We start from the raw sequence: 25,665 nt of genomic DNA, 5'->3' as shown, positions 1-25,665 counted from the left end.
ATGGGCCAAGAGAGATCTGGAAAGGAGATTCTCCCAAACCTTTTCTCTCTCCTGCAGGCTACCAAACTGCTGGCAAATCTCTGTACTTTAGGGACTGTTTGGCTATTGCAGTATTTGTGGTTGCACCTCGCTTTATGGGGAAAGAAATCCATGAAGGACGCATCAGTCTGTCTGCAACAGCAGCTCCCAAAAGGACTGCTGACATTATTCAATTTCTTTTGCCTAATGGGCTACCCAGTGTAATTATTTTAGCAGCAGGTTCGCTTTAGGAAGTGCTTTAATTTGGTCTCCATTTCATTTAACAAAGGCCATGCAGCACAGAACAATTTTAACCACACCAGCCAGCTCTTTACGCCTTTATGCCACTGACAACTGTCTTGTATCAGCAAATGAGCAAAAAGCAAGCAGAAAGCAGGTTTGAAAGGGCAATCCATGTTGTGAAAAGCACAGTATCAAATATATGAATTTTCCCTTTGCCTTGGCTTGAATCAGGGACTCTATTTGCTAGTTTCAGAAATGCATTTTCTACCCAACACTTTTCTCATCCGCATGTCTTGTTAGTTTATACTGCTATAACAGCAAATATTTCCTGTGAATAGTCAGACAACAATTTTTCATGGAGCATTCCTACCAGGTTTTTGCTGTGCTATACATATGCTTCGAATGGGTAACCAATTATGATAATGTCTTTAAGCAAGCAAGTTGTCAGGGTTTATTCAGGCACATTAAGGGATGCAGCATAGTTGCATTAATTGGAAGCAGAAAACAATGGTAAAGCTTGTGGCTGTCATACCTGGGATTACAGTAGGCTGAGCTGAAGTCCTGAAAGCATAGTGTGCAGGCTTGGATTTCCCTTGCTGGTTCTCAGCTATCACGTAGACCTCGTACTCTGCATTCCAGTCTAGGGACTTAAGCATTACGTGGTCGCTGCCAGAGGGGAGTCTGATCTCTGGTTTCCAGTCTGAGGAATGCTTCTGGGGGATGGTGAGAGGAGAGATGGGGATACAAAACACAGTGCATGGTCTTAATGGTCAGTTCTGAGATAAGAGGATGATCAACTAATAAACATCACACATGACATAAAATAAACAGGGAGGCTTTTAAAAAGGCACTGGGTTATCAGACAACTCAGCAGGTGGAAAATGGGAAACCTACTACCAGAAGCAGGTGAATCTGTCCCTAGGAAGGGGTGGCTTTGATTGAGAATTTATGAAATCTAAGCAACATCTTCCCTACTCATATCCTAGTACAGATCTATCCTGTCTAAAGAAAACCCCGCTGCTTGTCCCTCTCCCCTCTGCCTGACACCAGATCACACACCTGTTTTAGAAAGACCGAGCCCCAGACCCCCCATACACATTGCCAAAGTGTGAAACATGCCAAGGATTTTCAGAGGATTCTTTGCAGCACTAGTACATAGAATTCAGACCATTTTGATGACAAAGGTTTGCTTCCAAACCGGGGGCGGGCCTAGCTTACCAGTTTTGTCTAGTCTGCTTCTTTAGTCTCTTGGAGATTTTCAATGCTGCCTAAAGAGATCTGGATTCCTAATTTCCAATTTTAATGGAAACTGGGTGTCCAAATCCTTTAGGCAGCTTTAGCAAACCTGTTACCAAGATATTCGGAGCACTCAGTCTCCGCTGAGCTTGCTATTCTATGGCATCTCGATGGCGGATGAGGGCTGCCATTATTTCAATTCTTGCACAGCAAAAATGCAATTTAAAACCCAGCAGTGAGTCCTGCTACTTGCTACTGTCACTGGGCAGCTCCTTTGCTCTTCTACTGAGCCAGCAAGAGCAGTGAAATGGCAGTGGTGACCCTCAAAGACCAGCTGCTTGGTCTCTCCTCACAGCCGAAAATGTGCCCCATGAAATAAGTGATCCATATAAAGGACGGGTCTAACAAGAACTTTTTATAAAATCACGTGGCCTCCTCAGTGGCCAATTAGCATCCAGGATTCCACAGCATTCCAAAGCACTTGCTATTGGGGAACCTCACTTTATGGCAAAGGGGAAGCCCTCACATAGAAAGAAAGACAGAAAGAAAGAAAAAAGCTTTCTTCTCCTAGCTTATCCCCAGCTGCATGCATCAATTATTCTACCTAGAGGTACTTGCATGTAAGTCAGCTATTTATGGTAATATTTCAGGCCATTCATTGGGAGAGGGAAGCCAGTTAATACACAACTCAGTTTAGTGGGGAAGTTATGGTAATCCACCAACAGATGAGCAGAGAAGACGGAAATGTGCGGCAGGGCTGGGAAAAGCCTTAAGAGGCTGGAGAAAATGCCTTCTATTCAGGGCAGACAAGTCATGAGCCAGCAGTCAAGCTTGGGACAAGGTCATGTGGGCACATGGCAACACTTTTTTTTTAAAATGACCTGGTCATTAAAAACTAAGCGAAAAGGTTTTCATAGATTTTAAGACCAGAAGGGATCATTACGCTCATCTAATCTGGCCTCCTGCATAGCACAGGCCACAGAATCTCAGCTAGTAATTTCTGCATCAAGCCCATCATATCTGCTGGAGCTATAGCATAGCTTTTTAAAAGACACCCTCAAGTGACGAAGAATCCATCCCATCCCTGGGATTTACATCCCTGAAACTGGAGGTTGATAATGTAATGGATTTAATCAGGGCAACAAGTTACAGCACACAAGCTTTCTATATAAAACATCATTTCTTCCTCCGAGGATGAGCAGCTTGTTGGTTTATAGGTGGGTCACTCATTTTAATTAATTTCAGCATCAACAAATTAGGGAATTGTCTTAGATGCAGGACAGTGTATGTGTGGATAAAAATAATACAGGAGATCCCTTTTTTTTTTATTATTACTGCAAGGTATTCTATGCAAGTTTTTTGTAAACCTTTCATGAAAGAAAACCAACTCAATTAGGAATAGTCACAGTGCTGGGTGCATCTGAAAACCCCCCTGATTCCTATCTACTGAGATCTAGTGCTTTTATGTACCTTGGAATTACCTTCTGCACACTGATCACAGTGACATCTAAGCACCCTGACAACGGAGAATTCCTCCACTAAGTTGCAAACAAGCCTTCTCATTAGCCAAGGAGGGTCCCCAGAGCAGCATAACATGTGGCTGCTTCAGAACATTGGCAACACACGGTTTAATGAAAAAATGTGAGGTAGAGCAGCGGAGAGAACGCAGTGGGGAAATCTGGCTGGGTGGGGTTTCTTCCTAGAGGAACATTTGTTAGTGCAAAGTGGTGGGGTTGGTTTTAGAATAATAAATTTAAACAAAAAAAACGAAACAAAACCCCCCAGCAACTGAGAATGCTTATTCTGTGCAAGCCCCTTCCCTTGGCAATGGCCTAAGAAAGATGGCTTGGGTGATCTAACAGGTCGTCTTCTTTATCTTCTGGATTCTATGAAGCTAAAACACCTATTAAGAATTTAACAACTCCCTCCTGTCAGAGGGGTGTTGGGAGGGCACCTGGGGGGATGCAAGAGTGCCTATGTCATTTCTAGCACGAGAGCCAGGATTACTCTGCTTGCTTCACTTGGAGGTTCACTCACCCCACTGCACAAGATGAGTCTTACTGCAAAAGTGGTTTCCCGATGCCTGGTACAGAATTAATTCATGAGAGGGTCTACCAGGCGTAGTCTTTAAGATCTGCTTTGTAAATGCCCAGAAACTTCCACTAAAGGCTCTGATACAGTTTAATCGCTACCAGGCACATTAATATTGGAGCAGATTGTCCAGACAATAGAAACAGCATCAGTAATTGTTAGAAAAACTTCCCCCAGCCCTAGAGATCCTCAGGACCTCAAGGCTACTCCATCTCATTCTTATTCCTTAAGGCTGAGCTGTCAAGTATTCTCTGATTAGGTGCTTTCCCTGCTGTAAAACAGAGGACATCAAACATCGCCTAGCAAAAGCCAAGGTTAAAGTTGCCTTCATTTGTTCAGCTTGCAGCAATGTTACCTACTCATAAGACGACAATCCTTCCATTAGGCATTTGCTCAAAATACAGCAGTGTGGGTTTCATAACCCTAGGCAATTATAGAGATTTAATTTAGTTGGGGCCTAATGAGGAATATCTTCAGACAGCGCCCCCCAGATGGCCATGAATACAATTGCCCTTATATTGTCTCCATCTAACATTGAATACAGTTGATCCAGTCACCTCACCTCGTATTCTTTTTTTAAGTCACTAGTGCACAATAATTTGTTAACAATATGTGGATTATCCAAGCATATAAGGTCAGCAGGGAAACACAGCATGAAAGTTGTAAATTGTTAAGATAAGAGTTTGAAGTTAAATAATGCCCCAGGTTTCAAGCCACTGACTAAGGCCTATTCAAAATGTTGCTGGCTATTATGTTTCATAAGAACATGAAGTTAAAAAAATAATAATTGATGTGCTTGTTATCACCCATAGCAGTGGAGCCAGGGGGAGAGGGAGGAAGCAAAGGAAATGAACGGTCAAGGTCAAAGTCAAGGAGAAAGTGGTGAGCTAAGAATTTTCTGCTAAACTCCGTGTATTTGAGTGCCTGTCTAATCCAATGCCACCTCATTTGTCTGTTGAGTCCAACGGTCATTTCCTGATGCCTAGACTGCAAGCTCCCTGGGGTAGGGACTGTTGTGCTTTGTTACTTGTCTGAATAGCACCTAACACAGTACTGCCCTGGGTCTTGACTAGACTTCCCAGGTGCTATCTAAATACAAATCAACAACAAAAACAGCCCAGCAGCCTTGGCTATTGGTCATACTTACAGCTTTGTATTTGATCAGATAGTGTCTGATTGGGGAGCCTCCATCATCCTGCTTGATAAGGTTCACTTTAATGGAGTTCCCGTCTTCTCCAATCTGGCCCTCCAGTTTGGGTGCGCTGGGTTCCCCTGAAATAATGGTTTGACTCGTATTTAATTTCCAGCCACTTCATAAAAATAAATACATAAACAAACCAAAGCCAGTAAAAGTGCACCGTCATCCTGAAACGCTTATGGGCAGGTTATCTGCTCCACTCTGGCTCACGTTCGCATGGAAACGCAGGTACACAGATGTGAGAACGCATCCCCGTGCTCCTGAGAGATTCTAATATTTGCAAGGGTTAGAATTTTTAGCAGGTATTTGTGCTTACAAAATTCAGGTGAAATTTTGCATGTGCCTAACCAGAGGTAGGGCAGAAGCTGGGCTTAAAATATAGCTCCTTGGTGTCTGCGACTCAGAAGCAGTTTTAAAGGTTTTCATTCTGAAATTCTTATGTTAAACAGCAATAAAACAAAGTGAGTGAGAGTCTGTCAAACCAGCAGGGCCACTCTTCTGAAGTACACACAGAGCAACCTCTCTGCTGAAAGCGTCTAGCTCGCCTCTCCACTGAGAGACATGTTCCTCCTATATCATTTTTCCTGGGTCTGCACACTGAATGCTTTTCAAATTTGAAAAAAATCTCAGGATTCTCCCTCACCCTGCACCTTGTACTATCATGTACAGCAGTGAAAAGTGGGCATAAAATATTACTGCATTAGAATAGAAGCATTTTACACTCAGTTTACATTGGTGTAAATGACTACACAGGATGCCCGGCAATGGGGAATCAGCCCCCTTGTCTCCAATTTAGTAATTTTTAATTTTTTTTTTTTTAAGAGAAAACATTCTCCTGATTTGCAGCTCAGGCCAAGAAGAGGATAATCTCCTCCCTAAGACTTCCATTTACCTAGGGCCATTTCCTGCCATTCACAAGTGGTGGTTCTTGTGATTCTCAAGGCAAATGGTGAGTCAATTCCTGCCTATCACATTTGTACAAGACCTGCAGAGGACACTTCCCCACCCCCACACAGTGAACATTTCCTCCTTGTGCTTTTATAATATCAACTCTTCTGCACAAAACAAAAATTAACTCACTTGACTTAATTATGTTGTTACATGTGCTAGCTCCCATCTAGAGAGAATGCAGCTAGAGTCAGATTTCTGTGTACACATTCCCTGTAATACTCCCTTGGGTATTTCTCCAGGTTTCAGCTGTTTCTAATTCATATTGATATTATTTACCCCCTGAAGTCTGTTTGGAACTGGCATTACCACTATTTTGTTGTTTATTTGTGGATTCTAAGGCGAGAAGTCACCATTGTGACCATTTAGGTTTGACTTCCCGTATAACACGGGTCATAGAACTTCTCCAAAACAATTCCTAGAGCAGATCTTTCAGAAAAAAACCCCATTTAATCTTGATTTTAAAATTGCCAGTGATGGAGAAACCACTATGATCCTTGGTAAATTGTTCCAATGTTTAATTATGCTCTCTGTTAAAAATGTATGCCTCATTTCCCATCTGAATTAGGCTAGCTTCAACTTTCAGCCACTAGATTGTGTTAGATCTTTCTCTGCTCGACTGAAGAACCCATTATTAAATGTACGTTCCCCATGTAGGTATTTACAGACTGTGATCAAACCACCTCTTTTGCAACAAGAGAAGAAAAAAATCAATGAATACAATTTTCCAAACCACTTAAATGATTTAGAAGCCTTAGTCTCATTTTTAAAAGTAACACAGTCACTTGGGAGACCAATTCCCACTGACTTTCAATGAGATGTAGGTGCTTTTGGAGATTTTACTGTTCATCTTATTGAGAGGCAATGGGACTTAGGCTCCTAAATTAATTTGAAAACAGGACTTACTGTAAAATTTTGAAAAGTGCTTAAGTGAATTAGATGCTTAAGTCCCAATGTAAGTCAATGGGTGCTTTTGAAAATTAAACCTACAGGCACCTAAGTAACTTTAACGCTTTAGAAAATGTTATCCCTAGTCTTGCTGAAAGTGAAAAGGACATGGCTCTATTCTGTACTCGTCCCCTTAGAATCTGAGTGCTTACATCATTCTTGAAAATGTTACTTAGGCAATTTAGAAAGTGTTACCCAATGTCTTTGTGGGCATCCACTCCATGCTAGTCTGAGTCTACAATTAAAGACCCAACTCCCAATTCCATGAATCCAAAATCCATAAGGACGACAACTCTGGAAGTTATCAGTGGTGGGGTACCAAGATATGACAATGACTCACTATTAAGACTCAAATATTTGTTGTGTGAATAATTTTGGCTAATGTGATTAAAACATATGCTATGTTAAAGAGAGCTAGCACTGGCCTTATATTATAAGTGATGGAATACTGTCAGTCTACAGGTTTTAATGATAAACCAAACCAGACTTCCATCTATTCCAGAAAAAGCAATGTGACTGGCAGGGACTTTGTCTCCTTGTGAAGTGAGCTCGGGCAAATGCAGAGCTACAACATCACAGTAATCATTTCACTGAGAAGCATGCACCATGAAAACACTCACTGTCTTCTCCATTCCATAGCTTCTGCATCAATGGGGTTTTTGTGCACATCCCCTCCAGAAACGAGTGTTCCCTCAACCCCCCCTTATTTGTTATGGCATGTTTTCTGCAGACTTAGTTCCCTTTGGCACATGAAGGAAAAAATAAAAAGGATGCATGATGCAAGTGCCAGTGGAAACAGGGAAATTTTCATGAAGATAGGCTTAAAAAATACTCAAAAATAAATCTTGCCTCAGCCATTGTAGAGAGATGCATATAAAGTACACACAGATTTTGCTTCCTTAAAGAATTACTAAGGAAGGCAGATGAGTCAGTCCAGAGAGTAACAGAATCCTGGCACTACGGACTAGCTACCAAGTACAGGTCTACACTGAAAAGCGGATCTGTGAAATTGGCACCTTCTTATTCAGCAGATCTTCTCCCTGAAAACTTTTGGGATAAACCTATGTTTGTAACTACTTTCTACTCCTCTTACCCTTGTGGATTCAGCACTGCTATGAAAAAATGAGCTGGATTCTTATTCAATCTCATACATCAAATAGAACTATTAACCATCTCCAGTGCCAGTTTCTGCCCTCGGTTATCCTGTGCAGCCCCACTGAGCTAAGGGTGGCATGTGGCTCACAGAATTTTGGTTACTGGGGAAGTAATGCATGAGAAGTAAAAATCTGAGCTTGACTCTCAGATCCCAGCTTGAGTTTGCAAGGCTGGAACCTGGAAGAAAAAAAATGAATATCTATTGTAAATTGAGCAATTTACTGTGGAGTCGCTCCCAGGCAGGTTTTCAATGGGAGTTAGGCACCTTGGTGCTTTGCCTATCTGCTTCTTATGGCACCTAAATACCTTTGAAAAGATTTTAAAACAGAAGAATTAATGAACTATCTGATCTCAAATCTGCAGCTGCCATTGCCTGAAAGAGCATTGGACTTAGAGACCTCAGACCAGGAGGAGAAAGGATAGGCCACTGGGTAGGGAGATCGCCTACAGCTTGGAAGAGCTGGGATCAATTTCTCAATCTGCCAAACGTCCTGAGTGAGTTTGGGCAAATCAGTTAGTCTCTCCTGGCCTTAGCGCCCCACCTGTAAAACTGTTCTCACCATGGGGTCTTTTGGACATTAATACATTCATAGACATTTAGGTCAGAAGGGACCATTATGATCATCTAGTCTGACCTCCTGCACAACGCAGGCCACAGAATCTCACTCACCCACTCCTGCGAAAAACCTCTCACCTATGTCTGAGCTATTGAAGTCCTCAAATCGTGGTTTAAAGTCTTCAAGGAGCAGGAAATCCTCCAGCAAGTGACCCGGTGCCCCATGCTACAGAGGAAGGCGAAAAATCTCCAGGGCCTCTTCCAATCTGCCCTGGAGGCAAATTCCTTCCCGACCCCAAATATAGCAATCAGCTGAACCCTGAGCATATGGGCAAGATTCACCAGCCAGATACTACAGAAAATTCTTTCCTGGGTAACTCAGATCCCACCCCATCTAATATCCCATCACAGGCCATAGGGCCTATTTACCATGAATATTTAATTACTAAAACCATGTTGTGAGGCACCTGGATACCAGTGGGGGCTATATAGGTGCTTACATAAGAACAGCCATACTAGGTCAGAACAAAGGTCCATCTAGCCCAATATCTTGTCTTCTGACAGTATCCAATACCAGGTGCCTCAGAGGGAATGAAGAGAACAGGTAATCATCAAGTGATCCATCCCCTTTCGCCCAATCCCAGCTTGTGGCAAACAGAGGCTAGGGACAGCTAGATAGGTGTGATACTCACAGGGATTCTTTAGTGCAGCACTGGAGAAGTGGGATTTGCCTTTAAAATGTCCTTTTCCTCATGTGCATTATTTAAATATTCCTGCGCATAAGGTTACAGGATGTTAGCTATTAGAAATCATCTCTCTTTTAAAGATACTGGGCCACAATATATTACACGGATAGCCCCCATGTGTCCCTTGCCACTGCAAGTCCACGTCCAATTGCTGGCTTGCTAGCTTTGCCACACCACTCTCTGATTCTATATTGCGTCCCTGCAATCTGCCTGCCAGCTGGGACAGCATAATGATGGAAGGTTAAATCAATAAAAACCCTCTCAGCATGCTGTACTCCACCTTTTTGGGACAAATTGATTTACATCTGCTCTGCCATTTGCTTCTGATGACGTGCCTTTGACTGCTCTGCAGTATTTCAGCCCACGATGAGCCATTACCGCCATTAAATTACTTTGGATACTTGTGACCAGGATTAATTTATAAGATGAACAAAAAGAAAGAAAAGAAAAATACCAGAGAGCAGCACGAAAACTCAGGCCTGTAACATTGAACAGCAGAGCCTCGAAAAGGGCCTGATGCAAAGCCAATGAAAATCAAAAGGAGTCTCTCCCTTGACTTCAGTAGGGTTCAGATCATAGCTCCATTGACTGCTAACATGCACACCATATAATTCACACTCAGAAAAGCTGTTCCCTTCTCTTTTCTCAGCAAAGATTTAACAGAGAGGGCAGTTCTAAGGTCTTGTAGTACTAAGATTTCCATTACTTCCGCCAAAGATATTACAGTGCATTTGTTACTAGTATATTACAAAGCGGTGTTAAAAATAATGGAAAATAAATTACAGTTGTCAAAATAAATGAACAAAGTACATTGTGAGAGGCATTATCCTAGACTCTTTATTATTCATAAACTCATGGGTAATTTACATTGGGTCTTCCATTAATTAGTGACTATTAATGAAGATATCTTGCATATCCATGTAGTGCTAATCCCAGGTTTAGAATGCCAGGGTATGTAAAGGGCCAGGCAAACTATTATGGTTTCACTAAAAATGTTTTAATAGATGAAATTATTTATAGATTTCCTGCATGTTTCTATTTCTCGGAAAGATACTCTGACTTCATTATGGATAGTTTTAGCAAAACCAATGCTATAATTATTTGTAAATTAGAGTTTACAATTCAGCTGCAGTCGGCAGGCAGGGCTCCCAGCAAACTCCTAGGACTAATTATACTCTATCATCTGGTCTCCTTTTGGAGCCCTAATTCTTGCAGATACTTTATCTAATCATTAGAAAAAGCATCTCTGTCAACTATAATTATACAAATGTTGAACACTCTTTTTGGTATGAGTATTTATTTATTTGAGCGTGTCTTAATGCAAACCACAAAGGACTAAGAACAGACACTATATATGAGAGGCAGGCAGTTCTCACATGCAGCTCTTCTCATTCCTAACCTGCAGCATCCCTGCTATTCCAGCTTTGAGCCCCGCACAGCTCTGTACCTCCATCTGAATGTGCAACACTCCCTGTAGTTCCAATCATAAAAGACTGATCCCGGACCACTGAAGCTATGAAAATCTTAAAATAACATTTTGCCACAATTTGGTGTGATTGTCAATCTCTGCTCAAGAGAGGCCCGTGGCTGGAACAACAGGGAGTGTTGCACATTCAGATGGAGGTACAGAGTTGGGCACAGGGTCAAGTTCAAAGAACGACAAGGCTGAGGCATTAAAGACAGAACATTTGTGACCAAAAAGTCTGATCCAACATCCTGAATAGGAAACTCAGATCTATAGTTTGCTCGTCAGATGTTGTTCTGTTAGAAGATCCCAAAACACGTGGTGGTTAATAACCCTGTAGGCTTTATTAGGATACAAATGCACTTGGAAGTTTAACTGTAGCCAATTACTAGGAATTTGTAGGATGTCCCTTGATGGGAAGAGCTCACCTTACATTCTCATGTTTATCAGTTTGGATTTTGATTCAGATATTTTTCACCAACAAATCAGAACCCTAGCTTAGCTGGATGACCATGCCAGGAGCAGTCACTAGATCACTGGTCCAGTAGAAGCAAATGACACACAGAAAGAGTTTTTTAAAACTCCACTAAGGGTTTCCCCTGGTCTACAGCACAAGGGCTGCCTTATGTTTGGGCCTATGCACTACTGCTGGATATGCACTCATCATAAAAAAGGACAGGATTTGATGAACTGATTACCAAACTGGCCATCTAGATTTTAATCAAAGGGGTTTGTTATCATTGCTGCCAGTTTCCTGAGACCATGTTTGCAAATCTCATTTTAGCTTCGGTTTCTCCAGGAATTATTAGTGCTTGGAGAGTGAATGCCATTACACAGAGTGCAAGTTAAAGGGAAACAAATGAATGCTCACAGCAAATACATATTTAGTTACTTCTCCTGGGCATCCTGAACACACCAACAGCTTAACTGATCAATTCTTTTTTGTTCCCTCCCCATTCCTAAATGAATGCACAACCAGGAAGGTTACTACTTGTCATTATTGAGTTGATTCAAGTAAACGAAGCTATTACAGAAATAATTGCACCAAGATTATTAACCAATAATTAACCAAGACCAAAGCAAATGTCTTGCCCGACCAAGCTGTTATTTAAAGGGAGTTTAAATGCTTTTCCAGACTAGCAACTGGCTTCAACAACAAACCGGGGCACCTATCGCTACTTATTATGTTGGACACTGAGCCATTTAGGCGCTACTGAAATATCCATGAGCTGCAACGCTTAGTCCTGTCCCCACACTGTGGCATCTTCGGCAAACTTGATCAATGGACCAGTAGCTAACACCAGGGATAACACCAGATCCACACGTCACTGTTATTTCCTCCCGCCATAACCTCACAATGAAGAGACTATATTAATACATGAATAGATCTGAAGGCCAGAAGGAACCATCTAGACTGACCTCCTGTATAACACAGGCCAAAGGGTTTCACCCAGTGATTCCTGCATTGAGCCCGACAACATGTGGTTGATCTAAAAAACATCTCTTAGAAAGATGTCCAATCTTGATTTAAAGATTTCAAGTGATGGAGAACCCATCATATCCATTAGGAAGCAGTTCCAATGGTTAACTACCCTCCTATTAAAATTATTTCCAATTTGAATTTGTCTAGTTTCAACTTCCAGCCACTGAATCTTGTCAGGGCTTGTTCTGCTAGGCTGAAGAACCATCTACTACCAGAAATGTTCTCCCCATGTAAGTACTTACGGCCTATGACCAATGACAATCAACATCATGTCTGAAACCAAAAAAATCATAATAGTGCAAACCCAGGTGAAAAATATTCACATCTCTATCCATATATATTTCACATATTTGTCTCAAAAAGACAGGTATAATCCATATACAGGGGCTGTAAAATAAAAGTGTGTTAGTACGTTTCAACCAAAGAAAGAAGTTTAGTGTAAAAACTTTAGTCCGGCAGAACCAGCAATCCTATCATGAGTCAGAGTGTCAGTAGCTGAAGAGAAAAGGTCATTGTAAGATTAGAAAGAACTCATGCTCAGAACATGCATCTCATCCACATGAAGAGGGCTGGCAAGCAAGGGTGCATTAGAGGGGTGTTTATACACATGCCAGTCAAGTTCCCATTTACATTGTGGCTCCTATGGATACTTCAGAAACTTGCTTACGCTTGTGCATTTTGGGCTCCTTATTGGAAACCCCCTTATAACAACTCTATGGGCCAGTCTAAGGATATTCCTCAAGGGAGTCATTTAAATAAAGTATTGAGCCTGTTAGACTTGCTCTGTATAATCAGTTTACAAACACAATCTGCCCAGGGAGGAAAGCCCTTTGGGGAGATTCTTCTGGGGCAGGGCTGCAGGATGGGAAGGGGTTCTGTGCTAGCTCTGGAGATAAACCACGAGATGTGTCCATATAGATTCAATAGCTCCAAAGGACACATAAGGGGACAGCAGCCTTTATTTCAGCCCAGAGGCTAGAGTATTAGCCATGCAAATGGGGGTTGCACGTGTTACGGTGGGTAATTACCAAGACCCATGTGCTTAATTCCCCACAAGACGGGGGTGAATTTCACCCAGGTATGTAAAACATACAAGTTTAAAATCAGTCTCCACTACTCTGCCAATCACTGGAGATAGGCAGGCTTATCCCAGGTCTGCATTTGCCCCCGGGTGTCTGCTCCAAGAAGTGGAACTAGAAGTAAGCCCAGAAATGCTTTAACTGTGAGGACGAATTAATAGCTGCAGATGGGAAGTGATGCTTGTTCTCTTTCCCAGGGCTTGTCCTATTTCCAGCTGATCGCTCTCTCCTGAGTTGAATGTGAGAAGAGCTTGGGTAGCTCTGGGGGAGCCCAGCAGTTTACAGGGCACCGAATACACTGTGACCAGCAAGGCTCTTCCCAGCATTTCATCCTGCCACTGCACAACACGACAGGTTAAGAGTAAACTATGTCACAGTATGGGCATCTTGGGCATCCTTGTAAGCACTGCACTACTTCTTCCAGCGTCCAGGTCTGTAACTTTGGGAAGGAGAAAAACCAATGCTTGGCTCTGCTAAGAATGGCAAAAAAGCATTCACATCTAAAGTGAATCAGCTGCCTTTCTTACTCCAGGCACCACCATCTCAGAACAGATCACTGCTGTAGCCACACTGGTTTATCACTTCCACAGTGGCCCACACCTTATGTTTCATAATGCATCTGGACAACTCAACAGGGCTGTACATGTGTGAAGGGGGCATTTTTGTATCCCAAGATGCTGATCATTTGCACCATCATGAAGCATAAAGGTTCAGTCTTAGCTTTTATACATAGCTAATGTAGTGCGGATATCATTCCTAGTCATGTCGTTCTTGAATTCTTTTCTGATTCTTCCTAAATAAGTAGCGTCAGTAACATCCTGCTGCAGTGAATCCCACAACCTGCAAAAATGCTTCCTCGTATCTTTGTTAAATAGGCTGCCTTTTTTTTTTTAAATCAAGTGCTTCCTTGATCTCACGTTGGACCCACGTGGTCAGGATTTTCAGAAAAGGCCAGTGACTTTGGGACACTGTAAATAATCCCTATCTCTTATATAGCATTTTTCATCAGTAGATTTCTAAGTGCTTTACAAAGGGAGGTAACTATCATTTCCCCCTTTTTATTGGGATGGGGAAACTGAGGCACAGGGAGGTGACATGACTTACCCAAGGTCATACAGCTGGCCACTGACAGAGTAGGAACAGAACCCAGATCTCCTGAGTCCCAGTCCATTGCTCTATCTTGAATGGCTAAAATGGGTCTTATTTTCAGAAAGTGCTGAATACCCGCCCTCTGAAGAGCAAGGCCTTTTAAGACAGCTCTAATTGGGCACCTGAAAATTGAGGCACCCAGTGTCATCAGTCAAAACACTCAGCCATCTGGCACTAATGCGAGATCCAGCATCTTTATTTCTCAGCACACACAATTATAGTCTGGTTATCTATTTCATTTTTTGCAAAATGTGATCAAAGGAGCAGCTCACTTCCTTACCCTGAGCCACCAGGTAAATGGGACTAAATTGTGACAAAGGCTGCCACAATTTGAAACACTGAGCAGCCACATCTACACAATCAAAGGCATCAGAAGTAGTAAATACACTAGGGTTGAGAGAAAGAGAATAGGAAAGAAGGCTCCGTAATGCACACAAGAGAAGCAAACGAAAAACAAAACAAGAACAAAAGGACATGCAAAACGAGACAGCCAAGTCTTCATTCCTCATGGATGTCGCCCAATCAGTTTTAAGAGCGGGATGAGGGGCTTGGGGCATTGGGGGAAAGGAAGGGACTGCTTCCATGCATGTGGTAAGGTTACTGGTGTTAGTTTTGTTTCCTAGTAAAATCCCAGCCCAAATGCTTTCCTGGCAATGTCCCAAAACAATAAGATGATTTAGAGTTAATGGGTAAAGAGCCAATTGCTTTGTGAGTTTCCAAACAATTTATTTGCCTTACCAGGGAAGCAGAAAAGCAGGGGTTTCCCCTCTCTTTACAGTGTGCATGGAGTATTAAGTGAGGTTGCAACAATCACAATGTTAAATTAATTATTTTCTGGCTGCCATGAGCTTTAATTAGAAGTAATTTTATCTCCTTAACTGCAAGGATCAACCATTTGCTTCCTGATTTCCTGGAGACCACCAGTTGCTGTAACTGTTAAATGGCTCTGATCCGGATTAATTCCCTTTCCTGACTGTGACAGATATTGTGTAGGAAGGATACAGTACTTTGGCAGGTGATGACCAGCAAAATATAACTTCAATGGCATTACTTCCGATGTACAAACTTTAAAGCTTGGGCACTGATTATAGTGGTGGGTGGGTGGGGGTGTGCGTGTGTGTGAATATAGATTTCTAAAAACAGTTTCCATTCTTGCCACATTTATACTTTTCTCGTGATAAGAGAAAGTTCTGGTTTATGTTTATAAATGGACTAGCTTTTGGGGGGTTTTCATAGGCTTTTTTATTTTGTGCCTTTTCATAAGTTAAAAAAATTAGGGTCATCTAAAGAAAATCATTATCAGAATTGTATTTGCAAAGAAAAGGTCAACAAAATGTTGCAACAGTCATATGGAATATGCTGCTTTACACTAGCTGAGGATCTGGCCCATATTTTCAAACAAGCGTTAAGTAAAATTCAGAGGACAAAATCCCATCCCCACTGAAAACAATCGGAGTTTTCCCACTGACTTCAATAGGGCTAGGATTTCACCCAGAGTATGCTTCCAAAGATTACAGTGTTCCCAGACAGCTAATTCTGTTGTGTTCTCAGACTGAATGAATCAAAAGATTAAGCCATAGGTTTTCTGCACATAAAGCTATCTTTCTAGCTCAGCGCAGATGGCTGGCTTTTAGTTCTTCACATGCAGATAACAGGTGGTGAGCAATCTCTCCAAAAAGTTTACAGAAGAAATTTTGAGCAATGGAATTTAGCGGTCCTTAATTGCCGGGGGTTTTTAATTCCCCTGAGATCTAGTCAACCAATCAGAACAAAGTTTTTTACCTTCTGTTCACCAGCGTGGACGACATCATCAGCACCATGCAAGCCACATGACAAAGTCACATGATACGCACGCACATGATTGGTTGAAAGGAAAGTGGAGGAGGTCACATGGAAAATACAAAAAATTAAAAAACTGATGTAAACAATGGGCAAGGGAAAAAATCAACAACAGAATTACAGAATAAAACAGAAACAAAATTAAAATTAGCCAGTATATATAAGAAATATTGGGGAGACAGTAAAATTGCCTGGAAATAGAAGAATATTAAACCAGAGAAAACACTGAGTTATGACACCAGTAAGTGTTAGGCATAGCTGCATAACTGCTTATTAATACCAAGTCAAGGAGCGAATAAACATTATTGAAGTGAAGGACCGTTGTCCCCGAACTTGGACAGCAGAAGGAATCCACAAGACTGTTGAAAAGAAAAAGGGAAGACGTTATTCAATAACAACCCACGCACAAGAGGAGACACAGAAACAGTCATCGCCAATGGTCTAGCAAGGATGGACTTTAGCATCTCGTATTAATTGAGCCTCGATTTCTGTAGGAACAAAAATCTTTCTTAATAATAAGAAAAAAACCCATTCATTACTGGAGGCTGAAGTTGCTAATCACTAAAATGCAACCACGACTTGCTAAGTCCAACAATCAGTTCTGAAAGTACATAAGCTGTATCTAATGAAACCAGCCTAAAGACTCAGAAATAGATCCAACAAATCATACCAAAAAAATCCCAGTGATAATATGACATGGGGGCAGTCCATGAGTAAGGTGTTGATTTGCACTGAAAGTTAATGACACGTATGGCACAAGGAAGACATGGACATTGCTAAATGGAGAAGGGAAAGTGAACAGATTATGCAAGGAGGGAATCCAGGACAGGAGGGAATGCTGGACTGGAGTCCATTAAACCTATTCTTGGGTTCCCTCTGCCCAAATTATTGTCCCCTTTAAACTTTACTGTCTGCATTAAAGTGTTTACCTTTATAATCATGTCTTTGATTATACTTTGGGCGGTGATTCCCAATCACGTGAAGGCTACTCTACACCCTGCAATGTAGCCTTAGTATAACTGAGAATTAAGCAATTGGTCTTCCCGGTGCTATTACTTGGCACGATAGGACTTTACTACTTGGGCAAGGAGCAATGGTTAGAAAACAACAGAATTTTTATAATCTTTTTCTATTGTGACAAAGTTCCTCCTCTACCTTGGTGGGTCTTGCGTTTATTGGAGAATTTGCTCACCTCGGAGATTCTCGGCAGCCCTCAGTTTGGCCGTTTTCATGAACCCACAGTCCAGGTCAACTCCTCCTGTGTCTGACCAGGAGTTGGGAGGAACCCAGGCCCGCCCCCTACTCCGGGTTCCAGCCCAGGGCCCTGTGGAATGGTGCTGTCTAGAGTGCCTCCTGGAACAGCTGTGCGACAGCTACAACTCCCTGGGCTACTTCCCCATGGCTTTCTCCCAATACCTTCTTTATCCTCACCAGAGGACTGTCCTCCTGGCGTCTGATAATGCTTGTACTCCTCAGTCCTCCAGCAGTCTGCATTCTCACTCTCAGCTCCTAGTGCCTCTTGCTCCCAGCTCCTCACACGCACGCCATAAACTGAAGTGAGCTCCTTTTTAGCCTGCCTTAATTGATTCTAGCAGCTTCTTGATTGGCTGCAGGTGTTCTAATCAGCCTGTCTTAATTGTCTCCAGAAGGTTCCTGAGTGTTCTGGAACCTTCCCTGTTACCTTACCCAGGGGAAAGGGACCTATTCAACCCGGGGCTAATATATCTGCCTTCTATCACTTTCCTGTAGCCATCGGGTCCGACCCGGTCACAAATTCCCCCGTTTGACTCAATGCCATGGGGTTGGGCAACTTGGGACATCAGGCAGTGTACTCGTGACAAGCCATCTGCATTGCCATGGTGGCTTTCAACCCGGTGTTGTATGGTGAATTGGAAAGGTTGTGGGGACAGGAGCCATCTGGTCACCCTTGCGTTCTTCTCTTTATTTCACTGCATCCACTGGAGGGTGCATGGTCAGTCACAAGGGTAAACCATCATCCCAGAAAGTAATAACCTAGTTTTTCCATGGCCCATTTCACAGCTAGGCACTCTCTTTCAACCACGGCATACTTCTGCTCTCTTGGGAGGAGTTTCCTGCTGAGGTAGAGGATTGGGTGTTTTCATCTCCAACCATCTGCAATAAACCTACTTCAGATGCATCTGTTTGTAAAATGAACTCTTTGTTAAAGTCTGGGGTTATAAGCACAAGGTTACTGCAGAGGGTTGTCCATAGATCCATGAATGCTTTCTCTGTGTTATCTGTCCACGTCACCATGTCTGGACCCCGGGCTTTTACCAGGTCTGTCAGGGAACTCACTCTGGTAGCAAAATGGGGAATAAATCAATCGGTAGCACCCCACCACACCCAGGAATACCTGGAGTAGCTTTTTCCAATTCAGCCGGGGCCAATTTTGGAGAGCCTCTAGTTTGTTTAGTTGGGGCTTGCCCATGCCCCTTCCTACAATGTAGCCAAAGTATTTAGCCTCAGCTAGCCCTATAGCACACTTGGCTGGGTTGGCTGTGACGCCAGCCCGTCTTAGCGGGTCCAGAACCGCTTCCACCTTTTCTAAGTGTGTTTCCCAGTCAGGGGTGTGAATAATCACATCATCATCCAGGTATGCCGCTGCATAACTGGTATGGGGCCGTAGGAGCTTGTCCATAAGACGCTGGAAGATGGCAGGTGCCCCATACAGTCCAAAAGTATATTGAAACAGACCCTCTGGGGTAGAGAATGCTGTCTTTTCTTTTGCATCTTTGGCAAGGGGAATCTGCCAGTATCCCTTTGTTAAATCAAGGGTGGTCAAAAATCAGGCATTGCCCAGGCGGTCAACTAACTCATCGATATGGGGTATGGGGTATTGGATTTGGATCTTTCACTCAGCTGGAGGAAGTCATTACAAAACCTAGTGGTGCCATCGAGTTTGGGCACCAACACAATCGGGCTTGACCACTGACTGTGGGACTCTTCGATGACTCCCAGCTCTAACATCCTTTTCACCTCTGCCTTGATCTCCTCCCTTTTTGCTGCTGGGACCCGATAGGGCCTTAAAGTTACCTTTGCCCCAGGGTCTGTGATAATGTGGTGATATGTTTCGCTGGTCCGACCTGGTTTGGTTGAAAATACGTACTGGTATCGGTTGATCATCTCAGTTACCTCCTTCTTCTGGTTTGGTGTCAGATCAGTGGATATCCTGATCTGCTCCTGCATGTTATTTCCCTGGATCACGGTCTCTTGGGCCACTACACATGCCTCTCGTTGGTGCCAAGGCTTTAAGAAGTTAATCTGATAAATTTATTCTTGTTTCTGGCGTCCTGGCTGCCACACGTTGTAGGTTACTTCCCCCATAGGTTCAACCACCTCATAGGGCCCCTGCCATTGGGCCAAAAGCTTGCTTTCTGCCGTGGGTACCAACACCATCACCCAATCCCCTGGTTGGAATTGTCGGACTTTTGCCTGACGATTGTAATGGGTTCACTGGGCCTCCTGCACCTTTTCCAAATGTTCCCATACAATAGGGGCGACCCAGGCTATCCGATTTCACATCTGCAACACATGATCAATTATATTTTCTCCCCTCATTGGGTTCCTCTTTCCAGATTTCTTTTGAAATATCTAGTATACCACAGGGGTGGTGTCCGTATAATAATTCAAAGGGGGAAAACCTAATTGAGGCCTGAGGTACCTCCTGGATTGCAAACATAAGGTAGGGTGTCCCAATCCTTCCAGTCTCGACTTACCACTTTCCTTATCATTGCCTTGAGGGTTTGGTTAAACCTTTCTACCAGCCCATTGGTCTGCGGATGATAGACTGAAGTTCTCAGGCTATGTTTCTGGAGCAGCATACAGAGGTCCTTCATTAGCTTCGACATAAATGGAGTACCTTGGTCTGTTAATATCTCCTTTGGTAGCCCCACTCGGGCAAAGACCCCCACCAACTCTTTAGCTATTGTTTTAGAGGCCGTGTTCCACAGGGGAACGGGTTCTGGGTAGCGAGTAGCATAATCCAGAATGACAAGTATATATTGGTAGCTCCATGCTGTCTTCTCCAGTGGTCCCACTAGGTCCATGGCTATTCGCTCAAAGGGGACCTCTGTGATGGGAAGGGGTACTCAAGGTGCACTCAAGTGGGGATGGGGACTGTGCAGCTGACACTCTAGGCAGGACGCACACTACCTCCGCAATTCTTCACATACTCCGGGCCAAAAGAATCATCGCAGGACCCGTGCCAGCGTCTTCTCTACCCCCAAATGCCCCGCCAAAAAGATGACCATGGGCCAGACTTAATACAGCATTCTGGTGTTTCTGAGGTACTAGGATCTGCTGTATCTCCTGACCCTGTACTGGTGGAACCCGGTATAAGAGATTCTTCTTCATTATGAAGTAAGGTCCTGGTCCCTGGGTTTTTCCTTCCACGGGGACCCCATCTATTTTGGTCACCTCCTTCCTAATGTTGTTGTACCTTGCGTCTTCAGTCTGGTACCGTCCAAAATTTCCTCTCCCGGAACTAATCTACCCAAGATCTAGGGGGCCAGTCTCTGTTGCCTCTACTGGTTCAGAGGCGTTAGGGTGTGGGTCAGACTCGGGTGCTTCTCCCTCCTGGGTGGCCTCCTTTTCAGCTCCTCGGGTCCGCCTCCCTACGATCGCAACCCTCTGGCTTTGGGCCAGTATTCAGGTTCCCAAGGCCTTAGCTGCCCTCCTTTCCTTTTTCAACTTTCTACCCTGTCCGGGAGTGGAGAACAAATCTGGGGATATTTCAGAGAAGACTAGGGGTTGACAGTCTATTGTGGATGCCTCACTAACTTCAGGGCTTCCCCCTTTCTCCAATTCCTCTACCAGGAGTGAGTCTCCAAACCCTGGGAAGTCCCTCCCTATGAGCACTGGGTATGGGAGTTTAGGGACTACACCTACTGCTACCTCAGTAGTCTTCCCCTGAACCTTGATTTTTACTGGGATGGTGGGGTAATAACCAACTGTCCCATGGACGCATGTTATCCCTGCACACTTAGCCCACAGCAGCTGACTACACTTCACGAGCTTCCCAGAGACAAGCATGATAGCACTCCCTGAATCAACCAGTGCTGTGGTCTCCACTCCATTTAGCTTCACTGGTCTGGTGTACATATGTTGGGTTAGTGAGACCCCCCACAAGGTGGATTAGGGAGCATAGGTCTGCCCAGATCCCCAGGTTACACTGCATAGGCTCCTCAGTATTGGGACACTGTCAGCTATGTGTCTTCACTCCCTGCAGGCGTAACATCTGTATGGAGCCCTAGGCGTTCCCTGGTCTCTTGGTTTGGGTAGTCTAACATCATGATCCTCTTCCCCCTCAGTGCTCCGACTCTTTGTGGCTTCTGGTGGGCCTTCAGCCCCTCTCTTTTTCTACCTGGGCTCTCCTGGTGGCCCAGTCACCCGACCTCTAGGGCTTGGTGCTGCTAGTTTAACCCAGGGTGCTTCTTCCTTAACCGGTCGGGTCAGCTCCCTCGCCGTCCTTTGCCTTTCTACCAGCACGACAACCTCGTCGCAGGTGGAGGGTTCGTTCTGGCTTACCCAGGTGCGAAGGTCTGGCGGTTGTCCTCTCATGTACCAGTCGATGACAAGAACCTCTTGTATCTCCTCCGGACTCTGGGACTCAGTTCGTAACCACTTTTGTGTGAGTTGGATGAGGTCATATAATTGGGACCACGGGGTTTTGTTTTCCTGGTACCTCCACTCATGATATCGCTGGGCCTGCACTGCGGTCTTTACCCCAGATTTGGCCAGGATCTCTGCTTTCAGCTGGGGGTAGTCTGCTGCAGCCTCTTCAGGCAAATCATAGTAGGCCTTCTGGGCCTCCCCACACAGGAATGGAGCGAGGATGCCAGACCACTGTTCTTGGGGCCAAGCGTCCTGCAGGGCTGTCCTCTCAAAGGCCAGGAGGTATGCCTCTACATCATCCTCCCGCGTCATTTTCTGCGGCCAATTACTGGCCCGCATGATCTGTGTCCCATCATGGCTGCGGTTCAGCTCTGTAAGGGCCTTTACCAGTTCCCACAACATAGCCTGATCTTGAGCAGCCTGGTCCACCAGCAGGCGATTAGTCTCTTGCTGCAGCCGCACTGCCTCCTGTTGGACGGCTGCCTGGATACAGGAAGCCTCCTGCTGGGAGGCCGTGGCTTGTATCAGTGCCCGTACTCCCTCCTCCATTGTGGTGAGAAAGAAAAAAACCTCTCCCCCCCCCCTTTTTTTTTAAAAACACCCTCCTCCTTCCACCACACTGTGTATACCATATCCCACTTCTCACACCAGTTGTGACAAAGTTCCTCCTCTACCTTGGTGAGTCTAGCGCTTATTGGAGAATTTGCTCGCCTCGGAGATTCTCGGCAGCCCTCAGTTTGGTTGTTTATGTGAACCCACAGTCCAGGTCAACTCCTCCTGTGTCTGACCAGGAGTTGGGAGGTTTGGGGGGAACCCAGGCCAGTCCTCTACTCTGGGTTCCAGCCCAGGGCCCTGTGGAATGGTGCGGTCTAGAGTGCCTCCTGGAACAGCTGTGCGACAGCTACAACTCCCTGGGCTACTTCCCCATGGCCTTCTCCCAACACCTTCTTTATCCTCACCATAGGACCGTCCTCCTGGTGTCTGATAATGCTTGTACTCCTCAGTCCTCCAGCAGTCCGCATTCTCACTCTCAGCTCCTAGTGCCTCTTGCTCCCAGCTCCTCACACGCACGCCACAAACTGAAGTGAGCTCCTTTTTAGCCAGCCTTAATTGATTCTAGCAGCTTCTTGATTGGCTGCAGATGTTCTAATCAGCCTGTCTGTCTTAATTGTTTCCAGAAAGTTCCTGATTGTTCTGGAACCTTCCCTGTTGCCTTACCTACAGGCTAATATATCTGCCTTCTATCACTCTCCTGTAGCGATTCTGGCCCGATCCTGTCACACTATGTAATTATGCCATGCTCACAATTACAGGAATCCAAGTGGGCAGACTACAGATACACTCCTCTGCCTGCCTTCTGAAAGAAGAGGTTTTGCTTACAAATTACAAGTATATGTATTAATTATTATGACAAATTCACAGGTCTTGCATTTCATGAAGGAGGTGGGGAGCTTAGTGGTCACTGCTGGTTCTTCTGGAAGGGAGTTCCATGGCTGTAGGACAGCTGCTGAGGAGGGTATGTTTCCAAATTCCCTATCATCTCACCTTCTAATTCTTTTGCACTACAATTACTGTGGATAGTTTGGTCATGGACAGGAGAAGTAGCCTCAGAGATCAGACCACAACCTGCCTAGTGAGAACTTTATTTGAGGATAATATTTTTAAAAAATGCCTCGAAGTCTTAGGAGAATAAGTCTTATTGAAAGCCATGGGGATGTAGGATCCCAAGTCACTTAGGCATTTCTGTAAATTTTACCCCAAGACTAGAACCTTGACCTTTATCATGTACTTGGTGGGCAGTCAACCAGGTGATCAGAGAACGGGATGATTGCTCCAGCCATGGCTGTGTTCTCTGCACCAGATGGAATTCTTTTGGAGTCTGATCTTTCATTTCCAGGTAGAGTATGTAGTGAGAATCTGGAGGTCATGGATACACGGGTCACTATGGCCATGTCTGCATCACACAGGATGGAGCTAAGCAGATTGACTGCCCAAAGTATTTTCAATCATGGGGTCTTGAGCCCTCATTATCTCATGTGTGTGTGTTATTATGGTGCATTCCTAAGTCTTGCATTGCAGCCTGAAGGTGGCAAGCTTAGCGGTCATTCTCAGTTCTTCTGGAAGGGAATTTCACTGTTGTAGGGAAGTTCCAGATTCCCATTGATCTCACCCCATTATTCCTATGGATTGCAACTACTGCAGGTGACTGTGATCACAGAGGGGTACAACCACCAGATGAGACACTATTGGGCAGATTTTCAAACATGCCTAAGGGAATTAAAGTCTAAGTCTCATTGTAAGTCAGTGGAGACTTGCTCTTAAATCCCTTAGGTGATTCTGAAAATCTCCTCCCATATGCTCCATATCCTGCACAAAATAAACTCCAAAACATCTGGCCTCATCCAAAGTCCATTGTAGTCAACAGCAAAGTGACTTTGGGAGGCTTTGGATAAGGCCCCCTGTTCGTTTTTCTGTTCTGCCTTTAGGACTAGGGGTATTAAGTAGCTATTCTCATAATTGGTTGGCCTTTAATTTCACCCAGTCTCTGTTTGAAAAAACGTTAGGGCAATACTTGAGCTGCTGTACCAGCATTAACAGTAAGAAAATGATGCCAAGCCTCTGGAATGGCTAGCTGTTGCCGAGGTGGGATTTTTTTGGTCTTTGAATTCAGCACAGTAACGAAGTGAGCTGTAGCTCACGAAAGCTCATGCTCAAATAAATTGGTTAGTCTCTAAGGTGCCACAAGTACTCCTTTTCTTTTTGCGAATACAGACTAACACGGCTGTTACTCTGAAACATGCTATAGAACAGCTTAGCATGGAAGGGAACACCTCTGCTATTTACATAAATGAACTGAATAAACTAATGACAATGAGGCAGTAAGAGGCAGGATTCTGCACACATCTAAAAAGCTGAAATCCCATTCACGGTAAAAAACAGAGACTTTATCTCTATATTTTTAATTTTTTGGGATGAAAAATGTTTGACACAAACCAACATTTTGCATATTTCATCTGAAACAAGCCATGTTCGTATTAAGCCACACTAAAAGATTTTGCATTTCTGACAGGAAATTCTATCTCCTAACTGTATCTGAGTCCAGAAATTAGGGAAAGGGCTGCAATCAACCCTTGCTTCCTGCAAGAAAAAAACAAACAAACTGCATTAGTAGTACTACTTATCGCCCCTCCAAAAAAACCCCAGGGAAACAGTGTGAGGGGAATAAAAAATACTCTTCTGCAAAATGGAACAGCTCCCACTTTCAAAGCACTGGAAATTAGAATTCTGCCCATTACACGCACGGGAAAGACGCTGAGAGGAAGGAACTGTTAACGGCGTTCACTGGTAGAGAAAAGGCGATTCCATGCTATATGCAAGACCAAAGACAGGGCTCGTGAAACACAGCATGTTTTTTTTCCTCTTCTCGCAGCTTTGGACTGAACATCCTCCCAACCTCCCCTAAAAAAGACGCGTGTTTCATGCTTTTACTATATCTGCTTCATAGCTACCAACCCATTGCAAATAAACATGGATTCATCTCAGGCAAACACACACACACACACAAACAGTGTTACTGAAAACCAAAGCAAGCTAGCACACATCTGCCTGAGACTTCAGTGTTTGCAGAGTATATAGCTATGTTTTGCTCCATCATCTTGCCCCATCTCCCAAGATTGTATTGCAAATATTTGCCTGGATTGGTATGAAATGTGAAATGCTACAAAGCTCCTGAAGATATGGGTTGTGCAAAATGCATCTGACATCCCTGTTCAGTGAAGTGGCCTGTGTGTTGCTTACCTTTCTGCCAGGCACTGTGCAGTAAAGCAGTTTGTTTTTTGTCTAAAAATCAACTAATGACACTGTGCTTTTTAGCTGT

The 25,665-nt window shown here is 43.9% G+C and overlaps 1 protein-coding gene across 6 annotated transcripts in view; it reads right to left on the bottom strand.

Annotated features, from left to right (window-relative positions):
* The window catches only part of NCAM1 (neural cell adhesion molecule 1), a 258,446-nt gene that overhangs the window by 27,173 nt on the left and 205,608 nt on the right, over positions 1-25,665 (bottom strand). For all 6 annotated transcript variants that reach the window (XM_073320618.1, XM_073320620.1, XM_073320619.1 and 3 more), the window contains 2 exons: positions 4,736-4,860; positions 794-974 (listed from right to left, as the gene is read on the bottom strand). In XM_073320618.1, coding sequence (XP_073176719.1) covers positions 794-974; positions 4,736-4,860 — 306 coding nt within the window. The remainder of the gene's footprint in view (positions 1-793; positions 975-4,735; positions 4,861-25,665) is intronic.

This window comes from Lepidochelys kempii, chromosome 22 (assembly GCF_965140265.1).
Source record: "Lepidochelys kempii isolate rLepKem1 chromosome 22, rLepKem1.hap2, whole genome shotgun sequence".
In the NCBI taxonomy this organism is placed as follows: domain Eukaryota; kingdom Metazoa; phylum Chordata; order Testudines; family Cheloniidae; genus Lepidochelys; species Lepidochelys kempii.
The sequence above is the reverse complement of the archived record's forward strand: the minus strand, read 5'-3'. Positions and strand labels throughout refer to the sequence as shown.